The following is a 19,857-nucleotide window of genomic DNA, read 5'->3' as shown; positions in this document are numbered from 1 at the left end:
CGTCCTCACAAAACCAGCTCAGTTGTGAAAGGCTGGTCACTACTGCCCAATTCGATTGCTAGTTAAGAATACCAGAGTTACATACAAGTCATTGGTTTTAGAGCCAGAGCTGGGGCTGAAACCTAGAAGTTAGTCTCCCATCTCTCAGCCCACTGTGCTGAGCTGTCTGTAACACATCACGGAAATCTTCAGAGGACCTGCCTTTACTATCCCTGCTCCAGCCACATAGCCAAAGGAAATAATTTCTCTAGAAGTATAAATTCTCCAAGAAGTAAAAATTTTAAGCCTTTAAGCTCTAGAGGAAAGAAGAAAACAGAAGAAAGGACTGAAGGAAGAATTGCAGGACACGAACTACCTACATGGAGGAAGTCTAGAGAATGCGCATGGGGCAGCAGGAGGAATGCATCCTTCCTTTAGAGTCAGGCAGACCGGCTCTGTTCCATACTAGCCACGTGACCTTGGGCAAGTCATCCAGCCTTTCTGAGTGCCCACCTTAGAAAGTTCCAGGGTTGTGAGACTCCAACAAGACGAAAAAGCGTGTGGAGCCTCCTGCAAGGTGCCTGGCACATGGAGTTGACTATAATCGTCCCATGGAAGGTCAGGGCTGGAGTGGCTTCAATGATGACCTAATCCTGATGTCTCATTTCACAGGTGGGAAAAACAAGGTCCAGAGAGGTGACGTGACTTGCTCAAGGACACAGAGCAAACTCATGGTGGTGTTGGGTCTAGTACCCTCAGTGTATATTAAAATCAGAGACCACGGCCAAGACGCTGGATCTTTCAAGCTGTGCGATGATGGAAGAAACTTTTTCAGTCATTCCTCTAGCCCACGTAGCTTTCTTTCTCCATTTAGCAAGGCAAAATGTGGTATTTCTGACCAGAAGAAAATACAAAATTTTGAGAAATGCTAAAGTTAAAACTAAAATCGGGCTTCCCTGGTGGCGCAGCAGTTACAGAGTCTGCCTGCCGGTGCAGGGTACGCGGGTTCGAGCCCTGGTCTAGGAGGATCCCACATGCCACGGAGCAACTAGCCCCGTGCGCCACAACTACTGAGCCTGCGCTCTAGAGCCCGCGAGCTGCAACTACTGAGCCCGTGTGCCACAACTACTGAAGCCTGAGTGCCTAGAGCTCACGCTCTGCAACAAGAGAAGCCACCGCAATGAGAAGCCCGTGCTCCGCAACGAAGAGTAGCCCCCGCTCGCCGCAACTAGAGGAAGCCCGCGCACAGCAACAAAGACCCAACGCAGCCAAAAATAAATAAATAAAATAAATAAATTTATTAAAAAAAAACACACACACACTAAAATTCCAGTCTTAACAAACAGGCGCTCTCTTTTAAGGCTTTTTTTCCGTCCTTCCTCTCTCATTGCTCCCCCCTCCCCAAATATTTTGCAATAACAGTAATGCTGGGAGGAAAGAAAAAATAAAAATCTGATGCACTTAACAGATATTTCAGTACAATAATGCATCACAGATGTTCATATCAAACTGTGCATGCGTGCATACAATTTTACTGAGAAGGCTGTTGCATTTCTGACTTTGGGGTTGGGGATCCCTAACAACCCCAACTGCCCAGGTTCTGGAATCCCTCCCTTCACAGTTAGCCCACGGCTGCCCACGGGGATGGAGGAGAGATTTCATCACCTCGCTCCAAAATGATAACAGGACAAATTGGCGGGGTCAGGCACTCTGGCAGGTGGTGAAGGGTGTGCAGATTAGGGAACCGAGAGGAGTCCTGTTTTCTTTTGTTCAGGACTTGCTTCCTACAGCCCTCTCGAGGAGCTGGACCCAAGAACAATTTTAAGAGCGGGCCCGGGCTGGTGATGGGTGGGTGCATTTTTGAAACCAGAGGTTTGAGTCTGTTTGATCTTCAAATGTGGGCTTGGGAGACTGTCAGCGGGCTCCTCGCTGGCCGATGAATGGCTCTCAGGAACTTTTCCTAAAACGTAACCTCACGCACTTTCCTGCAAATGTTTTCAACCTACCAAAGCCGTCCTTTGGTTGAACAGCAGTGTTTCCAGACCTCGAAGAAAGATAGTTTTGTTGTTTTAAGAGAGACAGATTAAAGCCAGGGGCTGTTTAACCAGAGGGTCTGTGTGCGCCCTTCGCCTCTGGTCGGATTCCTCTGTGGTTGGTACAAAGAGGGTGTTGAGAGTGACGGTGGATCCCCCCACCTCCCCAGCCTAAAAAAGATATCAAGGCCAGACGTGAGGGCTCTGAACAGAGAGGCCTCCTACAAACCTGCCTCCAAAATGAGATGGGCGGCGAGCGCTGGGGAGCCCAACGCAGATAATATCAGCTCCCGAGGCTGGCAAGGGAAAAGTCACTTCAGAGGGAGAAAGCCGGTACGTTCAGAGGAATCAGCACTGGGCCAGAGAATGCACAGGATTTTTCCCCGCAGAGAAGGAGTCAGGCGTAGTCAGAACCCTGCGGGGCGTGACTAACTGCCCCAATATTCCTGCCACCGGGGCCCTCTGGGTAAGGGCTCCACAATTATGGGAGAGCCAGCAGGAGAAGCGACAAACCCGCCTTTCATTTGGCCGGCAAATCAATCTGGCTTCTTACCTCCCCGGGGACAATATTGCATTTCCCCTGGAAAAACAAAAGCCAGAGATCTCCGAAGGGGGATCAGTTTCTGCCCCTGTTTCCCTGGTGAAGAGCTTGCAACATCTCAGGGGCAGCCAAGCAGGTCTGGTTCCAGTGGTAGAGTTTCTAGTCTGGCCAATGTACGGGGCTGTCTCCTTACGGGAGGAGTATGTCTTGGGGACCACACCACGCTTGGGGCATGGGCCCGGCCTCCCTGCAGGCGCCACCAGCCCTGACTCGGGGACTGACAGCCCGTTCTCAAGGCGCAGATGTGAACCCATTGTTCCCTGGTCCTCAGAGTTGAGTTTGGGGCCAGTGAGTTGTGAGTGACCTCTGACCACGGAGACGGGGCTTTTCATGACATTTTGCTGGATCAGGTCTCTGGCAGCCAGAGACTTTAAACCTCCTAAGCTCCGCCCTTCTCCCTGCCCCTACACCTGAGGTTCAGAAATCAGAACTGTCAACCTTGAAGTGAACACATTTCTCTGAAATTATTAACCCCAGAACTATCCTTGCTGACTTTCTCCCAGCCTAGGGGAGGCAGTCCGAGGGTCACCTGGAGCTTTGCAGAGGCCCCGGGAAATCTGGCAGCGCTTAACAGCAAGCCAGGGTCACTAGAGACCAGGCCCGTCGCGCTTCTCCTGCCCCCCGCCCCCAACCCCACCCCAAGGAGCCCGTCTCCCTCTATTCGTCCTCCGTACATACACACAGCCGCCTGGATGCACCCATACAACAGCCTCAAGACAGCCTCCTGCTCTCGAGACCCCAGGGTCTCAGGGAAAGTCAGGCCCAAACTGGAAACTCCTTCTTTTTGTTTTTCATCACTGTGATGCTCCGAGGGAAATGCTTTCTGCTCGGGGGAGCACAGCACGTGGGGAGTGCGTATCCCCAACAGGTAGCACCACTGAGATAGAAGAAAACACACAAACTCTTACCCCCAATTCCAGCACATGCCAGTTTGCCCTCATACCACCACAAAGGCAGCTCAAGAGCTGCCCCACAGCCCCGAAGACCCTCTCCCTTTCGGGGAAGGGCAGGGTTCTGCCTGCCGAGGGAACACCATCAGAGAACAGGACCAAGGCGCACGGGGGCTGCCGGGCTCTGGGGCGGGCGCTGCGCGCTTACCTGGGAGAAGTTGAGCCCATTGAGCGGATGACACTGCTCCTCCACGCGCTCCACGGCCCCGGTGCTCTTCTTCATCTTCTCGGCCCGCTGGGCCAGGTAGAGGTCAAGCACAGGCACGCCCCGGGAGCGCACGTCGGTCTCCGTGAGCGAGTTCACCATGAGCATCACCCACACCGGCCTCTTGCGCTCCCAGTTGCCCGCGATGGCGTTGAATAGATAGTCGGCGTAGAGCCCCTTGCCCCGCTGCGCGGGCGTCATCCACGACGGCATCATCAGCTTCACGTAGTCCAGGTGGCGCTTCAGGCGCCAGTAGAGCTCACGGGGCAGCACGTCCTGCAGGTTCTCCCCGTGTGGCAGCAGCTGGCAGCTGGCCAGCGCCGAGATGGTGTAGGGGTCTGTCAAGTCCAGCTCAAAGTAGACGCGGGCGCTGGCCTGGAAGGCCGCCTTGGAGTTGTCCGGGATGAAGTCCCAGACGCGGGTGTAGGGGACGTGGATGGTGCCAAACAGGTAGGCCGGCGGGTCGCGCCGAATAGTCCACAGGAAGGAGTTCAGGTCCCTCTGCTGCAGGGGGACAGGTAAAGGAAGGCAGTGAGGCTGAAGGCAGCAGAATTAAGCCAAGGTTAGAACAGAGGGGGCAGGTGGAGCTGGGGATGGAAGGCAGAGGGCTACATGGGGCCACGGGAAGAAGCAAGCGCTTTGGAAGCTGAAAGACCCATATCTTAGCTGTACGATCTTAAGCACACTGTTTCACTTCCCACAGACTCAGTTTCCCCATCTGTAAAATGGGAGCTGAAAGCAGCCACCCCAGGGATTGTTGGGAGAATGAAAAGACACAATCTACGTAAATAAGCCCGAAGAACAGTGCCAGGCACAGAGGGAGGAGGCAGTGAAGGAAGCTCTCATTATGACTGGCTCTCACTGTGAGTGCCAAGGACCGCCACACCACCTGAGAATATTCGTGCTTGGCCAAGCCAAACCTTCACCGGTGGTGTTTCATGGGGAGGGTGGCAAGAGGGGGACCAAGAGTCCTGCTCTGGCAAGAAAGGAGGAAGTCATATAACTTTTAAATCCAACCATTAGAAGATACATGCCAAGAGCACTTTGAAAGCAGAACACCTATTAAAAATAGCACACCTATTTAAACAGCTACTTCCCATTCAGCAGGGCGGATACAATTTTCTTTTTGGAGGGCAGGTCTGGGGTGTCAGCTACTCTCCTCCACCAGCTGAAACCACAGATGAGAAAGTGCTTTAAAACCTGCAGGCTAAATAAAGTCTCAAGGCCCTGATTTGGGAGGGAAAGATTTCACAGAATTAGTCCCAAGAAATGTACATGCTTTCTGGGCTCCTCCCCTCCAAAGGTGTACCTGGTCTCCAAGTCCAATTCTCTGCCATCACCTAAGCTCTGAAGAGGGATGTGTGTGTCTGTGTAGAGGTGAAGGAGGGGCAGGAGGACATGGCTCATTTCTCCAGATCCAGTTTAGGTCCAGGGGTTAAGGGGCATGAGAAAGGGACTATCGTTTCTCTCAGGCATTTTCAATCCAGAATACCCCCTGGACTGTCCACTGCCATCCACCGTCTGCAAGCTTTCGGTCAACTCATAAAATTCTTCTGCCTGATTCTAGCACAAATGAGAAGTATCTGTCAGGGAGGGCAAAGGGAACAGTACCTTACTTTACTGACAACCCAAAATTGTAAATCCCAGCATACTGGAGAGAGACGAGCTCTGAGCACCCTGTCTGTCGCGGAGCTCCCTGTTTCTGAGCAAGTCACGACACTGGAGGTGCACCTTGCCCAAGGTCAACTAAGAGCGCAGCCAGTGAGGACCCTACACAAACTTTTCCTGGTCCCTGGCCTCCAATTCAGAGTTATTTTCCATGCGTTAATTTACACTTTGAGGGAGAGAGACTGAGGGCAATCAAGGGATTCCTGAGTTTGGAAGAAAAATGAGGAGAACTAGTAATTACTCAACCCCCCAAGGAAACATTAGGCCAGCATGTCCTGGCACTTCCCTTCCTCTCCTCTGGAATCTTCCTCCTTTTTGTGAAATCGGGGCACTTGGGAGAGTGGGTGCTGGGGCCTGGGCTGGAGAGGGAGAAAGTTTGCCTTAGGTCAAGGGTGGGGACCAGGGGGGAGAGGGAAGCCTGCAAGGGGTCTGAGCGTGTAAGAATGAGAGGAAGGGGCAGAGAAGAGAAGGGCAAGGAATGGTAGAAACAGTCAGAAATGAGAAGAGAGGAACCAGAGGGTAAGGACAGGCTAAAAGTAAGAAAGAGGGGAGTCAAAAAGGGCACAGAGAGGAAAGGTCCAAGCAGGACCGAAAGTCGAGGAGAGCCCGAGAGCGTCAGCGTTTGGAGAAGGAGCTGGAGAAGGAGCGCCCCAACTCGCCTCCCCGGACGGAGCTGGAGCCCCGGCGGCAGAAGCCAGGGAAGGGCGCCCGAGGCTGCGCCCGGCGGGCGGAGGTGGAGCGGGTGGGCCGAGGTGGGTGCGGAAGGTAGGACCCCCCAAACCATCGTCCCCGCAGGGCTGGAGTGGCCGGCCGGGAGAGTGGCCGGGCGGGCGCTCGCTCACCGATCCGGGCGGCCGGCACTGTCCTGCGTCCGGCGGCTGCGGGCGGGCGCGGGCGGTGGCGAGGAGGGCGGCGAGCAACGGCCCCGCCAGGGCGGCGTGCATCCTGCCGGGGCCCGCGGGGCGCGGGGGACCCTTCTGGGCGGCGCCCCTCAGCTGGGCGGGCAGCCCCCGGCTGGGCACGGAGGTTCCTCTGGAGCGCGGCGCTCCAGACACGGGATGCCGGGAGCCCTCTGGGGCGTGGCTGGGTGTCCCTGCCGGACCTGGGGGGTCCCTCTGGGGCGGGGCTCCGTCTGTTTCAAGAGGGGGATCCTCTGGGGCGGGGCCCTTTGGCCGGGACGCGCAGCCGGGTTGGCCGAGCCCCGGGGTTGTGAGAGCGCGCGGGGTTGCCGAGGCGCGCGGAGGTCCCGGAGCTGCGTCGCGGTCCAGGGGCGCGCGGGGTTCTCGGGGTAGTACCGGGACGGCGGTCGCGCGGGGTCGCGGGGTTATGCTGGGGACCCGGGGCGCGCAACGGTCCCAGGGGTGCGCGGCGCTCCAGGGGGCGCGCGGGGGGACAAGTGCGGCGGCGGGCGCGGCGGGGTCGGGGGTCGGGTCTGGGGCGCCCAGTGGCCCCCGAGCGGGGCTCAGAGGGGCGGCGGGCGGCCGCGCGGCCGTTGCCCGGGCTCCGCCATGCTGCTCCGCGGCCGGGAGGGAGGGAGAGAGGAGGGCGGGAGAGCGGCGCGGAGCCGGGCCGAGCGGGGGGCTGGGGCCGCCGGGGCGGGGGGAGGGGAGGACCCGGCGCGGGGGGCGGGGGGCCGGGGCCGCGCCGGGCCGGGCCGCAGGGAGTCGGGGAGAGCTCCGCGCCCGGGCGCGGCGAGGCGGGGTCTGATGGGCATGGCAGGCGCTCGCTCGCTCCTCTCCTGCTCCCTAGCTCGCTCCCTCACACGCGGGCGGAGGGAGGCGAAGCCCGCAGCAGCCACTTCCCAACTTTCCAAACTTCCCAGCGCAACTTTTTCCTCTCCTCCCCTGCCCACGCCTCCTCCTCCCGCTTCCCCTTCCCCTTCCCCTCTCCAGCTCCCCGCGGGCCGCAGCTTCAGCGCGCGGCCGCCAGAGGGCGACCGGGCCGAGGCCCGAAGGGCCAACTTTAATCCGGCTGCGCGTTGGATGCGGACTGGCCCGGCAGCGACAAATGTGGGGAGAAGGACCAGACAGGTCCTGGAGGAGTGAACAGCGAGAGAGGAGAAAGGCAGGCGTGGACAAGCGCTCCCAGACTGGCTGGAAGGCAGCACTCAAAAGAAACCCAGGGAAGCTGGTATTTACAACTTTTTATCAAGTCCCTGTTCCCAACGCCGGCATGCGGTTTAGTAGGTGTTCTGCAGACACTAGGTGCATTGAAACAAAACAACAAAATAATCTTCCTCAGAATTCCTTGAGACTTACCATTTAAATAATCTATTTCTTTGGACCACACAGGATCCTGGTGAGGGGTCCTGGAAGGGCAAGGATTCATATCCCAGTTCCTTAGACCATAAGAATTGAAAGAGCCCTTAAAACCAGCTTCCTTCTGTTCTGGAGAGGCAAGTGAAACTTACAGAAGACCAAGAGGCAAGATCCAAGCTTCTGGACCGTTTCCCGCCAATGGGGAAACTGAGTCATGGGCACCACCGCTTACTTGTGTTGCGAAGAGTTCACTGACTCTTCCTATGCTGATGTTAGAGACTGAAGGATGAACGAGGTAGGATTGTTAGAGCCCACAGCCCACAGAGGCGGGTAGACGGGGACAGACATGCAAAGAGGTGATTCAAATATAGACGATGAGTGCCAGGAGAGACGGAAGCACAGAGAAATGGGAACAGAGAGGAAAGTCTCCTCACACAGCCCTGGGGCCCAGGGAAGACTCCCAGGAGTGACCCTGAAGGATAAGTCAGGGGCAGCTGAGGAAAGGAGCAGCTGCCTGGGCGGAGAGGTGAGAGGGTGCGGGTGCCTGCAGGGTTCTGCTAGCAGGTAGGCGTGGCTGGAGCAGAAACCCAGCAGCAGGAGCTGAAGTTGTGTCTTCTGGACTGGCTGGAGTGTTTGTACTTTATAGGTACTAGGTGATGGGGAATCATTGCAAGATTTGAAGTAGAGGGTGGCTGGAGCCTTTTAGGAGCCCTGGATTGGAGGGGGCAAGCTGGAAGCAGAGACCAGTGGGGAGATGGGCGGTCAGTGGAGAGGTCCCGGACTCCCAGGTCTCCCAACCCTCCCATTCAGGTCTTCAGGCAGCAGATGGAGCAACTGGAGAATGGCCACTGGAGAAGCTGGGCAAGGATGACCAGCTGGGCTGCAGGGGCTGAAAGGCTTCCAGAGCCTGCAACCTGGGTCTTTGAGGGGAACACGGAAGGAAAGGAGAGGATGCCAGAGACTTTCAGGCTGACCCTGAGATTGCCATTTCTGCAGGTCAGAAATAATGAGTGTGCGCAGTTTCATCTGGTTCCACCTGCTGGGTGTCCGCGCCACCTCGACTCTTTGCTGTGCACACTTCTGGTGACAGATGCAGATCAGGCCAGTGGGCCCAGATGGTGCAAGAGGACAGTGCGGCTCCGTGCTTCCGACACACAGCGCTCTGAGAACTGCAGCTGTGACCAAAGAGAAGTCCTTTAAAGAGCCTCCACTCCTCAAGGCTCCAAAACTCCCTACAGAGCCACCACTCCCCATGATGAGGACGAGGTGAGAAGCTTGAGAGGTGGGAGGAGAATTTAACTCCACTGAGAGGGAGTGTAATGGTCTTCACGGGGAACTAGAACATAAGGGAGACAGTGGGTAAGAAAGGACCTGATCAAATTCAAAACGAATCCATATAATTAAAGTGATGGTGCACGTGACTATGTATGATTTTTAAAATGTTCCAGGCCTTTGTTCCTGAAGTTATAAATGTTTCATCGACTAAATTTCACAAGTGCCAGCTATGACTTCCTCCTCCATGGTCCTTTCCTATGGCTGTGTGACCAGTGTCCAAACAGTTAACCTCTCTGTGCCTCTCTTGCTTCATCCAGCTTCCTGTCCTCACTATTTTTCTGAGTCAATGTGTGCAATAATCCTTTAGAATCTCCACCGGTATGGTTACTGATATTGTTAATGAGATGCAAGAACAAACAGGTTTTTCCACTCATGGAAAAAGAGAACCGAAAGCATCTCCACCCAAGAGAACCGAAAGCATCCGTCCACACAAAAACTTGTACACAGATGTTGATAGAAGCACTATTCAGAATAGCTAAAGGGGACAGCCAACCCAAATGTCCAGCAGCTGATGAATGGATATATAAAATGTGGTATATTCATATGATGGAATACTATTTGGCCATGAAAAAATAACGAAGTGCTGATACATTGCCACAATATGGCTCAATCTTGAAAAGATTATGCTAAATAAAAGAAGCCAGTTACAAAAGGACATATATAATATGATTCCATTTATAGGAAATGTCAAGAATAGGCAAACGTAGAGAGGCAGACAGGCGGTCAGTGGTTGCTTAGGGCCAGGAGGCATGGAGAGATGGGGGACCGTGGCTAAAGGGGATTGCATTTTTTGGGTAATAATGAAAATATTCTAAAATTGATTGTGGTGATGGTTGCACAACTCTGTGACTATACTAAAAAAAACATTAAATTGTATAGTTTAAATGGATGAATTGTATGGTATGTGAATTATATTTCCATAAAGTTGTTACCCCAAAAAAAGAACAAACATGTTTGAGGCCCCTGGAGAGGGTGCTCCCCAAGAACAAGGGTTTCTGTGTTTTCAAAGAATTTTTTCTCCCACCTAGTATTATATCGAGAGCAGCCCCGGACGAGCAGTCTTAAAGTCCTGGAGATTCCCCGTGCTGCTGCTAACAGCTTCTGAGCGGCTTCTGGTAGTTCAGCTGTCCTGGCTGGACCTCAGTTGCCCTGTCTTCAGATGAACAGCTCAGGGAGCAGATACCCTTAAGGTCTTCTGCCCTCAACACTACAGTCCAGAGTTCCATGGCCTCCACCTGCCCAGGGGCCTGTAGGCAGGATGGGAAGGGGCACAGGGCTCAGGAGGCAGGCGGTGGACTCAGATGCCTGTCTTCTCTCCCGGATCACATCCGGCCCACTTTCCTTTTACTGCATTTTAATTAGGTTGTTCAATCAGACGGGTACCAGGAATCTGTAGGCCGTAACAGCCGGGACAGGAACAGAAGCCTTGTTGCGGAACTAAACCAACAAAGTCTGCCTCTTGGGCAGATCCAGGAGCCCTGGTTCTGCCGAAGGGCATCTCTCAGGCAGGGAGATGAGGGGCTCCCCTGTTATGCTGGACCAAAGGAGAAGCTTTGCTCTGGGCCTGAAGGCTGCCTTCTCGACCGGCCATAGCCTGGGCTGTGGGCCACACTGGTATTTTCCAGTGGACCTGGCCTGGCCTGACTCCCAGCTTCCACTCCTATCCCAGATGTGCCGACCTCCCACCCACGCCCAGGCTCTGTCTCCCACCCCCGCTCCCCTGGTCTTAGTGGGTTAGAAGTTAATCCTTGATGGTTGAAGGTCATGATATCCTTGGGGGGTGGGAAAGAAGGGAAGAGGATTCTAGGACCATGCAGAAGTTAGTAGTGCTTAACACAGTCTAGAGTGATGGAGAGAACCAGAAAAAAAGGCATATGCTGAGATGATTCCTAAAAGAACATTCCCTTACAAGAGTGGGGAAACACACACACCATCATAGAAGTACAACACAGGATTAGCCTTGCCATACAAGATGGTATTTGTTAAAAACAGAAAGTTCTACTAGATCCAGCCCAATGGGGGAGGAGGACACAGAGGAATCAGCCCAGGAGTCTGTCCTCAGGGAGCTTGCCACCCAGAGACTGAGACAGAGGTACCCACAAACAGGGTGCTTTGGGAAACAGATGGGGGGTGGGGGAGAGCAGCAACCTTAGGAGGGAAGAAAGTGGGGCTTAGGAGAGAGGAGGTCAGCAAAGGTCTTTGCCAAGAAGGTGACGTTTGAGTTGGTCTCTAGGGAGGAGCAGGACTTGGACAGGGAGTGTGAGGAAAGGAAGGTCGCTTCAGACAGTGGGAACAGTGTGTGCAAAGGCAGGGAGCTGTGTTTGGCCTACTGGGAGCTCTGTAAACAATGATGGGGGAGCTAGAACATGAGAGCGATTGGGGAAGATCAGAAATAAGACTGCACCGAGAAGGGCCATGCATGACCCTTAGAAAGCCCTTCATCTTGCCCTTCAGAGGATATAATCGTCTTAGCTTGCTCTCCATAAATGGTGCTGATGGAGGGTGGCTGGCATATCAGTTTCCAGACGAGGTGTGTTCACAGCCTGATGTGTGCAGCCATCAGTGATAGAACAGTGATATGCATTGACTCTGCCAACTCACCAATACTTATGGGGCCCCATGTGTATTGTAGTGTCTAGGCCTGAAGGAATACAGTCCTGACCTCTGCCTACTTGCAGTTATTGAACCATATTCAGGTGACTAGTTAAAATGCATTTCAGTGCCAGGTGAATCACGCAGTATCATAAAAGTCCTGGAGAAGCCAGTGAGAGCTGGACAAGGGCATTAATCCGGGAGGAGTGGGATTTGAATTTGGCTGTGCAGGAAAGTAGGATTTAAATAGGTGGAAAGAGACTTGCTTGCAATCCAGTGAAGGGGAATGATGAAAGCCAAGGGGTAGAGGTGGGTCAGGACCTAGGAAATTCTGACTGAAGAAGAGGGGTGATATTAAGAATGGGCTGGAGTGAGGCGAGGTGGCACGGACCAGGTGTTGGCAAGTGAAGGAGGAATGGGAACTGGGGATTATCTTAGACCAATTCGGTGCCAGACCCTTCAGCTAAAGGATCTCAGCAACACTGTGGGACATATATTTTTACCCCCATTTTATTTATTTGTTTGTTTGGTCGGTTGTGCCCAGTCTTAGTTGCAGCAGGCGGACCCCTTAGTTGCGGCTCGCAGGCTCCTTAGTTGCGGCATGCACGTGGGATCTAGTTCCCTGACCAGGGATCAAACCCGGGCCCCCTACATTGGGAGCCCGGAGTCTTCTCCACTGCGCCACCAGGGACGTCCCTTTACCCCCATTTTAAAAATGAGGCAACTGAGTCTCAGAGGGGACACACGGCACACTCAGACTACACAGCTGATACTTAGAAGGCCTGGGTTGTCTAGTTCTTCCTACTAAATCACTTGGTTCCTTTAAGACACCAGTGGGAAGGTGGCGCAGGTTGTATGGGCCAGACTGGGTGCGTCCTGGGAACACACACACGCAACCACTGGGGGACACATTCACACCGCACATGGCGCATCCTGGGCTGTCTCTCCCAGTCTAATTAGGACAGTGGGACGTTTGTCATTTAGGGGACTTTTGCCTTTCACTTTAGCCCAAGCTGTGTGAGGCTCTGTTCCTCCATTTAGGCGTTAGTAGAAGTACGGAAAGGGAAAAAAGAAATGTGATGCTTGAAACAAAATACCCCATCGAGCTGACCACTAAATAGCATTTAGACCCCAAGTATACACACAGCTGCTTTATGTAATGAAGGCTGTGGACCATGTTCCTGGATATAAAATAACAAACCACATATAACGTTTTTCATGGCTGTGTAATTAGCACGGATCTGTGAGTGTGTGAGCCGAGCAGGCTGAGGGAAGGGGGGCTCGGACCTCTAGCACAGCGAGCTGGAGGGAAGAGCATGTGCTATTGGGCCAGGAAGATGGGAGTTTGAACCCTTGCTCCCCACTTGGTAGCCCTAAGATCTTGGGCAACTTATTAAAACTCTGAACTTTCAATTTCATATCTGTCAATAGGAGTAAAAGTATATGCCTTATAACAAATGGCTTGGCCCTTCCTGCCCCCACAGGAACATTTGGCAAGACATTTTTGGTTATCATAATTGGGAATGTGCTACTGGCATAACACCTAAGGGCCCACTGGGCAGAGGCCGGGATGCTGTTATGACACACAGAACGGTTCCTACAACAAAGAATGGTCGTACCTAAAATACCAGTCGTACTGAGATTGAGAAATCCTGTCCTACAGAGTTGCTGTTTCGAGGCTATAATCATTACTAACTTTTATTGAGCATTTGCTGTGTGCTCAGCACTGTTCTATCACTTTATTTAAATGTGCTGCCTCTTACCTGTTCATAGTAAATCGATGAGGGAGGTACTATCGTTAACCTCACTTTACAGATCAGGAAACTGAGGCCCCAAACTTGCCCAAAGTCCCCCAGCCAGTCAGTGGTGGAGCCAGGTCTGAACCCAGAGGGTGTCACAAGCTGAACAGAACTCATGTGACTGCTTCAGTGCCTGGCACGTGGCAGTGATGGTAAAGTGGGTGAGAGGACTCGCTCATTTGTTAATGTGGCACGTATGTTTTGAGAGTCGAATTGATGCTAAAGAATTGGTGAACAAATAGGCAGGGATCTGTCCACACAGGCCTTACTTTCTAGTTCATGAAGAAAAATAATAAAGAGGTAACCCAGACCAGTGGTAGAGAGGGTCTGGTGGATGCTAAAGAGTCTGCCAGGAGAGGATCTGGGGGAAGAGCATTCCCAGCAGAGGGACTAGCCTCGGCAAAGCCTGGAGGGAGGGACCACCTTGGTGTGTTCAGGAAACAAGAGAAAATTCCAGCAAAGTCTGCCTCTTAGGGCACAGGGGGGAAATTCTAAGAGATTGCATTGGGGAGATGGGAGGGGCCAGGTGAAGTAAGGGTTTGAAGGTCAAAGTGAGGAATGGACTTCCAGCTTTACTGAGAAGCCAAAGGAGGGTTTTAAAGAAAAGTAACACAATTTGATTTACATTTTTAAAAGCTGGTGCAGACTTTGGTGTGGAGGTTGGCGAGCTGGAAAGTGAGGATTTCGAGGAGCCCAGTAAGGGCACTAGGGCAGTAATCGGGGTGAGGATGGCGGTGACTCCATCCGGGGTGCTTGTAGTGAAACTGGAGGAAAGTGAGCAGATTTGGGCGGAGGACAGAGAGGGAGGAGAGGAGGTGGACATGGCCAGTTCAGGCAACTCTTTCTCGGGTTACTGTGGGAAAGAAATAGAGTGGTGTGAGAACACGGGTCAGTGGAGAGACTTAATATTACGGTCATACAGTGTCTGTATGCCGATGTGAAGGATCCGGCAGAGAGAAAGGAGTTTATGATCCCAGAGCGAGAGGAGCTCTGTGGAGACGCCCTTGAGAAGTACTAGAGAAAGCAAGAGGCTTGCGATCTAGAGACGATGCGGGGGGTCATCCTCGTTAGGACAGTTTAATCTGTTATTACAGGAGCTCGGGCAGCAAGTATGTGAATGTTGTAAATAGTTGAGAAAGCTGTTCTGAAATACTTATTTCTACTTTCTCAGAGAGAAACACCAGCGCCCTGACCTGGGCCACTGGTCAGCCCCAGCCCTGACCACCAGTCCAGACGGAGCTCTGGCCCATAGACTGGATATCTATTCCACACAACCATCTCCCTTTGTTCATAAGGGAGACCTTGGGAATGACCATGGATGACTCAATGTAACCCATCTTAACAGCTGAAAAGGCAACCTGAAGCAAAGTTCTGCAGCACCAGGACAGATCAAAAGATGAGGGCTGCCTTCAAGACAGTATCCAGAAGGGGAGTCCCCAGGACCTGTGAGAGGAGACGGTTGTTAACAGTAGAACCATTTGTGGGGAGTGTCTTAATGGGAGGAGAGCCAAGAGGCCATCAGAATGGGTCAAAATTTGGGCTTCATCAGAATGAGAGGCCCAGACTGATATAGGATGGAGAAATACTGAGACTGTCAACAAGGACTCAGCAGAGTGAAGTGTAAGTGAGTTAAGTGGGGTTATCGGTGGTTCAACTAAATGTGGGAATGCTGGGTGCTTTTGCAGGTTTTGCCTTTTATATGGGTCCTTGTAGGACCAATGTCATTTGTGCAATTAGATTTATACATTTATATGGTAATTAAGAGTTTAGAACCTTAAGATATATGCTGTATAAGAAAAAGCTTCACAACTCTTAGCCGAATCCCTCAGACCTCAGTTTCCTCATTTGTGAGGTAAGAGCAGTAGTAATGCTCAACTCACAAGACGGTGGATGTGAAAGCACTTTGTGTGCTGCAAAGGTTTTGTGATCGTTATTAATGACATTGATAAAAAGAAGTCTCAAAAATATCTCCTCTCCCTCGATAAGCATTTTCACGCTCTTCTAAGAAGTTATGAAAGAGCACAAGTCATCTGCAACACGGATGCCTTATGCAAGAGGTCATGAGCGTCCAGGGCGTGGTGGCACCCAGGGCCACTGCACCGAGCATTTGGGCAGGTCGTGCCTTGCACAAGGGCACTCTCCTGAGGAGGTAAGTGGGCAGTGAAATCCAGGGGCAAGGGGCTGCATCTCTGTTTGATTCCACAAGGCATGGTACAGGCTGGGAGTGGCTCTGATGACACCCACCTGAACAATTCCTAAACTATTTCGGCTTGCTTGGCCTCAACGTACCAAATTCAGTGATGGGGAATCAGCTGACTTTCTGCCTTCAGCTACTGACATTTTCATGTTGACTTTCCAATCTGTATCTCCAGATACAGAGGGTCCCTCCTCTACTTGAGTGCCCTGTTTTTCTCTCAAGCTCATCACATCCAAATTCAAACCTCCATTCTTCTCAATTCAGAATTTGGGCTGGAATCTCTACTTCTCACATTTTATGTTTGAAAGCCTTTCCATTAATCTTATTTGGATATTGCTTGTGATATTTCGTGACAAGAAGCTTACTGCCTTCTGAAATAGCCAACTCTACCTTTAAGCATCTCTTAACATTTAGAAACTTCTATGTATTGAGGCTGCACCTGCCTACCTGCATCTTTTACTCACTAGTTGCTGGTACCCACACTTGGGATCACACAGAACGTCTTCTCCATTTTCTTAATAACAGCGATTTATAGATTGACAGGGACTAAGTTACCCTGTGTCTTATTTTCTCTCTTCCATTCCTTCTAGAAAAGCTTTTGCTTCTTTCCACTCTCCTGATCTTCATTTATAAAATTCCTGTGTCTAATGGAAGCAGCCTAAGTGTCCATCATCGGATGAATGGATAAAGAAGATGTGGTACATATATACAATGGAATATTACTCAGCCATAAAAAAGAATGAAACAATGCCAAGTTCTTAAGAGGATCAATTACAAGGAATATCACATATACAGGGAAAGGGTAGGTTTAGACAGAAGCTTCATGAGGATGGAGACCAATGGAAGTGTTTTTCATTTAACATTGTGCATTGCTCATATTCATAATAGCTGGTCCTACTAGCTGCTGTGACTAACTGATGACATTGGAGCACTTTCTCTGTGCCAGGCATTTAGCCACGTGTAGAGTTAGGAGGGTTCCAGTTGTTCTACCTCCTCATGAACACTTGGTCTTGTCCATTTTTGTAATTATAGTCATGCTAGTGGGTATGAAGTGGTATCTCACTGTGGTTTCAATTTGCATCTCTTTAATGACTAATGATGTTAAGCATCTTTTCCTGTGCTTATTTGACATTCTTATACCTTCTTTAGTGAATCATTTGTTGAAATGTTTTACTCATTTATACCAGGCTGTTTGGCTTTTTACTGAGATGTGTTAGTTCTTTAAATATTCTGCTTTCCAGTCTTTTGTGAAACAGTTTTGCAAATATTTTCTCTCAGTACATGGCTTGTATTTTCGTTTTCTTAATAGTATCTTTTGAAGAGCAAATTTTGAAGAAATCCAAGTTATCAATTTTTTTGTTTTATACTTTGTGCTTTTAGTGTCTTATTTAAGAAATCTTGGCCTAACCCATGGTCATTAAGATTTTCTCTCCTTTCTTTTCTTCTAGAAGTTTTATAGTTTTAGGTTTTACACTTAGGTCAGTGATCCATACTTAGTTGAATTTTTTTGAAGTGTGAGGTAAGGATCAAGGGCTTCTTTTTCTTCTTTTTTTTTCCTTCTTTTTAGAAATGGATATCCACTGCTCCAGCACCACTTGTTGAAAAAATCATCCTTTCTATATTGAATTGCCTTGGCACCTTTATCAAAAATCATTGTTTATTTATGCATGGGCCTATATTTGGACTCTGTTCTGTTCTGTTGATATAGATATCTATATTTATAGGAACGCCATACTGTCTTTATTACTATAGATTTATAATTAGTCATGAAACTGGGCAGTGTCAGTCTTTGTTCTTCATATTCATGTTTGTTTGGCTACCTTAAGTCATTTGTGTTTTCATACAAACTTTAGAATCAGGTTGTTAATGTTTGCACAAAAGCTCGCTGAGATTTGGACTGAGATTGCAATGATTCTCTAGATTCACACCTTAATAATACTGTCTTATGATCCACAAGCATGGCTAATCTCTCTTTAGTGTTTCTTTAACTTCCCCTCAGCAAGCTTTTGAGGTTTTCAGTGTATACAACCTGCATATCTTTTGTAAACTTTTCCCCTAAGTACTTCATAATTTTTGATTCTCTTATAAATAGCCTTTAAAATTTTTCAGTTTATGACTGCACTTTCCAAGTGTATAAAATACAATTCTATTTTGTATATTGTTCCTATTTCCCATAACATTGCATTTTCTATATCAATTGAAATGATCGTATGGATCTGTGATGATATCCCCTCTCAATGGCGAAACTCATCTGGGAATCACAGGGCAAGGGAGTATCGTTGATGCAATGCAGGGAAGCCAGCCTCTCAGAGCAAGAGTAGAGTAGAGAAAGGTGGGAAAAGGATCTGGAAGGGCAAACCAGCACAACACATGTGCGTGTGTGAGGGGATGTGCCTCTGAGTTCTCTATTCTATACCAATGGCGTATCTGTTCATCTGTTCTTATGCCAGTACTGTGAAGCATTAATACCATGATTTTGTATCATGTCAGTACCTGGAAAGGTGAGTTCTCCTCTCTTCATTTTTCTTTTTTCAATATTTAAAGCTTCTAGGTTAAATGTATTTGTATTCCTCCATGTACATTTTAGAGTAAGTAGATTGAGTTCTCAAAAAATCAACTGGAATTTTGATTGGCCTTGTATTAAATGTTTATATTGATTTCAGAGAAGAGATATGTTTTTAATATTAAGTCAGCCTGTCTAAGAGCAGTAATGTGTCTCTGCTTGTACAGATAATCTTCTATGTCCTATGTTAGTGTTATACTCTTTTACGTAGTGGTCCATTGTATTCTTGGTTAAATTAATTCCTGGGTACTTCCTGTGTTGCTGCTACAACGAATGGTGCAAATATTTAGTGAGTGCCTTCTATGTGCAGGCCCTGTTTTGGATGCTACGGATACAGTAGTGAACATGACCTTGTCCCTGGTCTCATGGAGATGACACTACAAAAACAGACATCACACGTGTAAACAGACAAATATATGGCCACACATTGTGAAGAGCTGAAGCAAAGGCCCAGCTTTCCACCCTGGCCCTCTGCCTTCCCAGTGTCATTTCTCAGTGCTCTGTGTCACTGCTCTTACAAAGATCCCAGCTAGATGTCAGGAAAGCAGGATTTCCAGCTCCAGATCTGATTCTATCTAGCCAGTTTGTTCATCTTTAGAACGAAGAGTTGCACTACACAACCTTTTAGGACTCTTCCAGCTCTATACATCTTCCTTTGTTTCTTCCTCCTCTCCCTCTCTTGTTCTTTCTCTCTCTTTCTTTCTCTTTTTCCCTCCCCACCCCCCATCTTTCCTTCTTTCTTTCCTTCTTTCTTCCATGATTGAGTATGAAGGGAAGAATAGTATTACCTTGGGAAGAGAAGCTGCTTAATTTTCTTAAAACTGTCTAGTTTTAAGTTCCGTTGAAATGCTCAGACCAAATGCCCACAGTAGAACATGCAGGTGTGGCTCTTAGGAGTAGAGTCCATGCTAGAGATGGACACTTGAGAGATACACTGAAAGTCGTTATGCGAGTAAGGCCGCTTAGAGAGTGTATAAAATAAGAAAAGAGGAGGATTAAGAATAGAAACCAAGGACTGAGGCATTGAAAGTAAAATTAGAGAGAGGAAAGGTCTTTCAGAGGAAAATTGCCATAGCTTTACTTTTATAAGACAAAGGTTTTTAATCTCCTATGAAGACACTTTGGAAGGAAGTTTGATCATTCGTAATCAATCTTTTAGAATCCTTTTTACATCATCCTCACTCTGGAATAAAACTGGTCAAACTGATGGCCTTCTATGATTCGAAAGTATAGCACTTACTTCTAATGATTTTGTTAACAAGATGTTGGAGCAAGCCACCTCATTGCTCATTGACTCAGTTTCCTCATCTAAAAAATGGGCATGACAAGGCCTGTTTGATGAGGCTGTGGTGAATGTGAAATTTGAGTCTAGGAAAGGAGGAAATGTCTATAGAATTAGGAAATATTAGTGTAACCATTCTCTGTGATAACACCAAGGGTTAAATTTGCTTTCTGTCTTTGACCTTTTTTTCCCCATCCAGTGGTTAACGTTTTTGTAAACTAGTGTTCGTTCCATTCTCACATATCTTTTCCTTCTGTCTCAGCTCTTCTGGGCTCCCCACACCCAGCAGTTGGGAGATCAGAAAGACACCATCTGCTGCTTAATAAACAGACATGTATTCGTTTATAAGCTGATTGGATCAGGGTGTCTTGAAGTCCGTGTTCTAAACGTTCATA

General features: G+C 49.7%; 1 protein-coding gene and 1 long non-coding RNA gene across 2 annotated transcripts in view; one reads left to right on the top strand and one right to left on the bottom strand.

Annotated features, from left to right (window-relative positions):
- Nucleotides 1-6,972, bottom strand: part of TRABD2B (TraB domain containing 2B) — a 219,242-nt gene extending 212,270 nt beyond the window's left edge. The window contains exons 1-2 of the mRNA XM_027108607.1: nt 6,279-6,972; nt 3,712-4,272 (exon numbers count right to left, since the gene is read on the bottom strand). Coding sequence (XP_026964408.1) covers nt 3,712-4,272; nt 6,279-6,380 — 663 coding nt within the window. The 5' untranslated portion in view covers nt 6,381-6,972. The remainder of the gene's footprint in view (nt 1-3,711; nt 4,273-6,278) is intronic.
- Nucleotides 6,973-7,091: 119 nt separating this feature from the next.
- LOC113622389 (uncharacterized) lies at nt 7,092-9,878 on the top strand. Its single transcript, XR_003433504.1, has 3 exons — nt 7,092-7,566; nt 7,728-7,989; nt 8,691-9,878. It is a non-coding gene; the product is annotated as an uncharacterized LOC113622389 (long non-coding RNA).
- Nucleotides 9,879-19,857: the final 9,979 nt, after the last annotated feature.

This window comes from Aethalodelphis obliquidens, unplaced genomic scaffold (genome assembly GCF_003676395.1).
Source record: "Aethalodelphis obliquidens isolate GAN/ISIS:26980383/991018 unplaced genomic scaffold, ASM367639v1 scaffold9, whole genome shotgun sequence".
NCBI classification, from domain to species: Eukaryota; Metazoa; Chordata; class Mammalia; order Artiodactyla; family Delphinidae; genus Aethalodelphis; species Aethalodelphis obliquidens.
The sequence above is the reverse complement of the archived record's forward strand: the minus strand, read 5'-3'. Positions and strand labels throughout refer to the sequence as shown.